Consider the following 7,669-nt stretch of genomic DNA (forward strand, 5'->3'; position numbering starts at 1 on the left):
TCACCAGCGGCTGGGAAGACATGCGCACAGATTCAGCCACGCAAGACACCTGCCGTGGGTGCTTTCCTCTTGCCTGGCTTTTGCAATCTTTGGATGAATGAAATCTTTGAATAATGAACATCTGAAATGGAAAAATGTGGATGGCAGAAACAGCTTTTGCTGAAATAGAAGTACTGCCGGCGTGGGCTCACAAACATGTTTGTGATACATTTTTAAGTGGAAATGTCTCTTGTTTTGTTCTTGGGTTACAGATGGAAAAACCCAGACACAAAGGGGTAGAATATTGGTCTTGGGTCAAAAAGTAAGAGAGCGCTGATATTAAAAATAGGTTGAACCTCTCAGTTCCATTATTTATACTTTATCCGTTTTGGGCTGTGATGCTTTCTCCATGAACTATGTAACTATGTAACTTGAAAAGGAAAAGATGTGGGACTGATGGGATGGATCAACTGGCTAATCCTCTATCTGTAAGTGCCAGCATCCCCTATGGGTGCCAGTTCTAGTTCTGGCTGCTCCACTGCCCATCCAGCTCCCTGTTTATGGCCTGGGAAAGCAGCAGAAGATGGCCCAAACCCTTGCGATCCTGCACCTGTTTGGGAGACCTGGAAGAAGCTGCTGGCTTTGGGTCAGCTCAGCTCTGGCTGTTGTGGCCATTTGGAGAATGAACCAGGGGATGGAAGATATTGCTGTCTTTCTTTGTGTAAATCTGCTTTTCCAATTAACATAGATCTTAAAAATGAATAAAGGAAAATGTGTGAAGCATTACTGTCCAGTGGGAAGCCATCTTCAAACAAAAAGATCCACTCCATGACTTTAGATCCTATGATGAGATTTTCATTTTTCAACTATACCCTTAGCCAGCACAGAGTTCATCCTTCACCATGATCAACTCCCTGGGAGCAAGGGGTCTATTGATTTTCATGTAATACAAGAAAATATTACATTTGCTTAATTGTTACACGGTGAGCAAACCAGACAAGAACTCAGGGCGCTATTTAATGCTGCGAGCAGCAGAGAATTGCAGAGATCGATCAGGTAGTTTGTCAAAGATGTTCTCCAAGGAGACCCACCCATCACCGTATGGACAACAAGTCACAGCGACTGTAACTATTGAAAAACAGGGGAGCAGAGTCAGCAGGACACATTATCAGAAATCAAACAGGCGAGTGCGAAAAGAGGCGCTGCTCTACTGAAACAGCTCTATTTGTAGTCTGGTAATTAAAAGCCATTTTAGCAGCCTTGTGTTGGGGCTAGAGCTTCAACAGCAAGTATTGACAAGACAGGCAGCAATATCTGACATCAAACTTATGAGCTATAGTTATTTAACTTTGCCCACATGCAGAGGAAATCTTTTCTAACCTTCTTCGCAAAATGCTAATAAGTCGCTTTTATTATTAATGAAGCTTAATGGAACACTATCTCCTTTGTGGAAGCTGTTCGTTTAACTAATGTCCAGGATATTCCTTCAGTCTAAATACATTGGCATAAGTACTTGTTTGATTAAAGTGTTATTTAGAACTGTTTTTAGACAGGTGCACACTGTGCATATTGGAAGAACAGTTCCATCTCTGTTGGCAGTACTTAGAGTGTCTCCCTGGAACCAGCCCACGTTGCACAACTTGGTTGCTCTGACGCTCTCACCTCCATCACTTCCGCTCACTTTCCCTACCCACTCTCCAGAAGAAAGCATGCAAAAGTTGGTGAGGCTTGCGCTTTTACAAAATGGCTTTGCTAGGAAAATGCATAAACGTTGCCGAAAAGCAGCAACACATTAACATAAAATGATATATAATGTATGTTTGTAATTATGGAGGACATCATAAATCTTAAACACCCATTGGTTTAGAAATTAAACAGTAATACTTAGTTCTCCCTAAATTACTCCAAATTTCTGGAATTTCCCATTCGTATGGGTATTTGTGACTACCCCCAAGGATAAATTTTTTTTAATGACTCTGCTTTCAAAAATGCAATTAACTTAATAAAATTCTAATGCAAAAGTGCCATCGGGTCTCTAAAATTTCAGCCCACTCCCCATGGCCAATGTCTATGGCTGTGTCGCATTTCAGTTAATTGCCTTTAGAAACAATTACCAAATTTATTTTTTCTGGGCCCTCTGAGAAGAGCTCAGCTGGTCTCACTGCTTCAGCAGCACGCTGTTTTACCTTTTAGTGAGTGTTAGCTTCAATCACCTTGCTGCTAAGTTAGCCACAGTTGGGGATGACGTTCTTAAAAAAGTACTGTGGTGCCACAGTCTTCCAACAGAAGTCTCCACATTTAACCCATATCCCTCCATGTTACCTCCAGAAAGGGCCAAGGGCTTTTGAACATTTCCATGGATCAGGCTGACAGCAGATTAGATTTCACACTGCAATTAGAGCCTCATCAATTTCACCCACCTTGCATTCTCGTCATCACAGGCCCGAGGATCTGCCATTTGTTTCTTCTGCATTATGTAAAGGAATGCCCCCTCATTTCAATCCGGACATCTATAATTTGCTCTTTGGAGTTAATTTAAACTATTAATACCTAACTACAAGATTTAACTATATACATCATAATCATTTCTTACCTGTGGTTTAACCTGCTTCCATGAAAAACAAAACAAACAACAGAAACAAACCTGGCAAGGTGCTTACCTGTCAGTACTTCCCGCTAGCTAACCAGAGTACACGCGCACATAACACAGCCTCAAAACACACGGCTCTGCAGAGCAGTGACTTGTCTTACCAGGAACCAGACAATGCAGCAGGAGAAAGACGTTTGTAAAAGTTTTATTTTGAAGGCATCAAAAATAAATATATATACACATAAGAAAAGATCCAGGTATTTATGGCCTGCAGTGCACAATTTTCAATACATGGCACCTTCATCTTCTTTATTCAGAAAATAGACTGTTATGGGTCCGTGACTCGTGTACACAGTCTCCGTGACTCTGGCAAAGAGCCAGGAGCCAAGTCCGTACAACAATGTTGGAATACCTGGAAAACAAATGCATGGGTTCTTTACCAACAGTGAGACTCGCTGCTTGGGCACCTGCTGTGTTCCCAACCACAGCCGCTCTGCAGCCCCTGCACAGGGAGTGCCAGAATCTGCTGATGAGGCTCTAAGCTGACCTGAGAGCTCAAATACACCTGAGCATGATCAACAGGGCGTCAAGTCTGGGAGCCTAGATGTTAGTCGGAAACGATGGATAAGGCTGATGAGAAATTCAATTCAAAGTCCTTCCCTGATTCATTACCTGCAGATACTTATAGAAGCAGTTATATATATATATTTTGCAAACAAGCAAATGGAGAAGAATATTCATTCATGTACTTGCACATACTCTTAGTTATTAGTCAGGAGCTGAAATTAACTAGGCCAACTCTGCTGGTCTTCAAGCTCGATATTAACATGGATGGCTACAGTAATTTTTGCACAACTTAAAGAAACTGGGCCACATAGCTGTCTCTAAAAACTAAGGCAAAACCCAACTCCGGGGAAGACTTTATAGCCCAACAAACATGAGAAACAAACACTCCGAGATTTTTACGAAGTGTCTGAAAACAACCTCTTAGCCTACTAGGAAAGGGGGCTGTAGTCGCCTCCAACACACACCTCTCTTGTGGGATTTTTCCACTGATGAGATTTTAGTTTTACTAGAGACTGGCGGCTACTGGAAACTGGACACACACTGCCTCCTGGGGTGGGGATTTTGCACTCCCACACACTGATACTTGTGTTGGACACCAAACTTTCACAATCCCTAGCTTTGTGAAGGCATCTCTTTGAAAATCAATGGCTGTTAACACGTTATCCACGCATGTATAAAAACGTCAGGCACATGAGTCGATAACAAACAGTGTAGACTCAGACAAATCTTAATCGTATTGCTCTGTACAGGCTATGGATGGAAGGTGCAGTTTAAAAGACCAGCTGTACAACTGGAAAATCACCTTCCTTTCTAGGGAACAGGGACGGCAACCTTCACTCCTTACATTTTTTTTTTCTTGTTTTTCTGCAAGAATCTGCTGAGTGTAGGATTGTGATTGTAGCATTGTGTCCGACCACTTTGAGCTGCATTCCGGCCACTGTGATGCCCCAGACACTCATCAGGGGATGCATTGCTGGCTGGCATTGCGCACAGGAATAACAGAGGGAGGAAATGCCCTTTAGGTTGGCAGCTTCTATTTTGAGGAATATGCTGGGTCACAGTGTGTCCTTAACACAGGATTCCCTGAGCCGCCAGTGGAATCGACAGCACTGGGCTCCTCTGCTCTGAAAATGCTCCAAAGGGTTTCTCCAACGTCTTAAGGAAATGCTACCAAAAAGTTCCAAAGAAAAACAGACGAATACAACAATTTATAAATTAATCATTTATCCACCATGGTGGGGAAACAAAGAACCTGAATCAGAGAGGCAGAAGTGAGAGGGAAGATGTTTAAACAGAAACATTTTACACACAATGTCACAGCTCTAAAAGCTGAGCACCAGTGGTTTGTGGAATAAAAAACAGGCTCCAGGAGCAATTCTTAATTTCTAAAATGGTTGGTGGCATGCAGAATTTTGTGTCTCACAATATTTATTACAGTTTCTTTACAGTTAAAACACTGATACTTAAAAAATTTTTTTTCAGTTAAAATGGAGGCCTGATCAAAACCTGCTAGTTTACTAATAACTAAATTAATTCTTATTAAGAGAAAACTCAGAATCATGATCAATCAGCAATGTGGTTTTTTGAAAATTGGCCACCTACATCATTTATACAGTAAAGAAAAAGAATCTCAATCTGGGACATACATGCTTTCACGTCTGTAAAGGTTCACGAAAAATGAGCATTTTCTTTTCCCCAAATGACATGAAGCTTATCATAACATCAAAATGAACTTGAAAATCAATTCTGGGCCTAATAATTCATTTTGAGTCAGCTGAACAGTAGGTAAACCACTGTCAAATTAAGCACTTAGAAAAAATTAGAACTTAGTAGTAAGTCTCCAATTACCCATTCATTCCAATGGTAAGTTGCTTTTCTTAAATCTCAATCTACTTCCCAGCAGGACACCCAGGCTGACAAACCCATCAGTAAAATGTCAGCTTCCCCAGAAGGGAGGGCGGGGGAGCGGGGAACGAGGGGGGCCCGGAGAAGAGGAATAAAAATCCTGAGTGTTCATATTAAATAGCACAAGCATTTGATGGTCCGGAGGGGCAATTACCCTAGCATCCCATTCTCTGATTCACATTTCTACCTCTAACAAAAACAAAAAACAAACATAATCGAACTGGAGAAAACACCCTTCTTCAAAAAGGTCCCAGAGAAAATTTCATGTGAACAGGGTAGGCCAATTTTTGGAAAGCATGAGAGAGCAAAAAAGTTTCTGTTTTTCAAATTCTTTATTTCCACATAAGCAGGATTTCCTCAATTTCCAAAAGACTACTACATCAGTCTTTTATGTTAAGAAACAAAAACCTACAAAAACTGCCATTTCATTTTTCAAAAGGTTTTGCTTCTATGTAGGGGATTTAAAGAAAAAAAATTTAATATCCATATCTAAATGGAGAAGCCCCTCACATGAAGGTAATCTTCCACAAAACGCTTTAAACCTCCACAATCTTTTTTTTTTTTTTTTTTAAGAAGGCACCCGGTTCCCCCTGGTATACTTTCCTACCCAATTTTCTTTGCATCTGCCAAGAATGATTTCCTCGGATCTGGTACTCGCTGGGTTTCCCTCTCGAATCTGGTCATCATTCCAGCCTTCCTAAATAATTCGGAGTCACCTCACCTTTTAACTTCCTAGCAATCTCAGAGTGGGGGGGTGGGGGGTGTTACACAGTAATCACAGCACCAGCTCCTCACTGTGCAGAGCTCAAGGCGGACCCTGCATCTGTGACTCACCATAAGCAAAACACACACACCCTACTCCAACTTAGCTATATCACACTACACAACAAGAGGACAGGTGGGTGGGGTCCTGGTCTTTACAAACAGGAGGAGCACGTGGTTCAACTGCTCCATCTACATTTTTTGAATTCTTGAGATTTTTGAGGCGTTTCTAAAAAGTCATCTGTTAACAGATTTAAAACTGATACTTTTCCCTGCTCCTATGCAGGCAACAGGCTTTTCGTCCACCACTAAAACCAGAAAGAAATAACCCTGCATAAGCACTGTAAGAATTAGACTACTTCCAGGAAATACTAAGGAAGCTAAGTCTGGTAGCTCTGTCTTACGCCTGGCACCCTGGGATTCCACACAAAGAAAACAAACTTTAAAAGTAGGAGTTTTGTTAACCCCAACACCTCCCTCTCCTGCCCCCGCCCACACACTTGGTGATACGGATAGGGGTGATCCTACCTTGCAATAAGATATTTCTAAACTGGGAGCCCCTGAGGCAGTGCGGGGTGGGTGCCGGGGACGTCTCCTCGCAGGTCTCTTGGTACCTGCCAAAGAGGGGGTCCTCACGGGGGAGAAGAGCGGTTGGACAGCCCCTTCCGCAGCGCAGGCCTCGGCCGTGGCCGTGGCCGTGGCCAGGTGGACTTTCCGCAGCAGCAAGCTCGGGAGCCCAGAGGCTCAGCTCGCCTGAGCCGCCCTGCGTCCCCGCGCCCCGAAAGGCCAAGCCTTCCGGGGTGCGCTGGGAGGGGCCTAGTGGCACCAAATGTACAGGACTGGGGGCGGCCGGCGCCACTCACCGAGGTTAATGACCTTGAGCGCCGTGAAGAAGCGATCCTGGCCGGCCAGGTCCTGCCAGGGGGCCTTGGAACAGTGATACTTGATGAAGGGGAAGCAGCCGGTGCGCAGGACGTGGTAGTTGGCGCCCTGAACCGGCCAGTTGAAGTGCGAGAGGCCGAACTGGTCGTTGTGGACAGCGCTGTAGGGCACGCAGAAGGAGGTCCAGTGCGGCAGGCGCCGCTGCAGCAGGTGCTGCGTCAGCACCTCGGACGCGCGGGGCTTGGGGTGGGAGGCGGCGCCCACAGCCCACGGGCCGCTCGGTCGCCGGGGCAGAAGCAGCAGCCACAGAGCCGCCTCGTGGGCCCGCCGCAGGGCCTCCATGGCCGCCCCGCCGCGCCGAGCAGGGCCGCGCTCGTGCCCGCGGGGGCGCGCGGCGCGGGGGCGCGTGTGGAGCGCGCGCTCGCGGCGCGCGCCGGGGACGCGTGATGGGCGGCGGCGCGCTGCAGGCCGCGGGGAGCGTGCACAGCAGCGGGCTGGCGCCCCTCGGCGGAGGGTGCCACCCGCGCCGCCTGCCCCATACATACCAGTCGGTGGTGCAGCTAATGCCCACCTGACCGTGGGCTCCGGTGTGGACAACGCGAGTGAGGGTGGCCTCAGAAGAAGAAGGTAAAAGGAGAAAATATGCATTGTGAGGATGCTGTTTTACGAAGTCACGGATAGTTCAAAACAAAAATGTATTTTAGAAAAATGCGCCCATGTCGCTCTGAATCCCAGACCAGGAGCCGTTTTAGTTAACAACCTTCTTCCTCCTCAGCCTCTATGGCTTCAACAGAACCTTTCCTCCAACGTTGCAGCTGCTTGAGGCAGCATTTCCTTGGAACGTATTTGTTGGAAAGGCAGAGTGACAGAGAGAGGAAGACAGAATCCTCCATTGGTTGGTTCATTCCCAGAATGGCTGCACTTTCTAGCGCATGGTCAGGTCAGGAGCCTGGAGCTTCCTCCTGATCTTCCATGTGGGTGCCA

General features: G+C 45.7%; 1 protein-coding gene across 1 annotated transcript; it reads right to left on the reverse strand.

Moving 5' to 3' along the window:
* Positions 1-2,758: 2,758 nt before the first annotated feature.
* C6H15orf61 (chromosome 6 C15orf61 homolog) lies at positions 2,759-7,082 on the reverse strand. The gene is made up of 2 exons (XM_004577956.3): positions 6,667-7,082; positions 2,759-2,981 (listed from the first exon to the last, which is right to left on the reverse strand). The coding sequence occupies exons 1-2, from the start codon at positions 7,025-7,027 to the stop codon at positions 2,854-2,856; spliced, it is 489 nt and encodes a 162-aa protein (XP_004578013.1). The 5' UTR covers positions 7,028-7,082; the 3' UTR covers positions 2,759-2,853.
* Positions 7,083-7,669: the final 587 nt, after the last annotated feature.

This window comes from Ochotona princeps, chromosome 6 (assembly GCF_030435755.1).
Source record: "Ochotona princeps isolate mOchPri1 chromosome 6, mOchPri1.hap1, whole genome shotgun sequence".
Taxonomy (NCBI): domain Eukaryota; kingdom Metazoa; phylum Chordata; class Mammalia; order Lagomorpha; family Ochotonidae; genus Ochotona; species Ochotona princeps.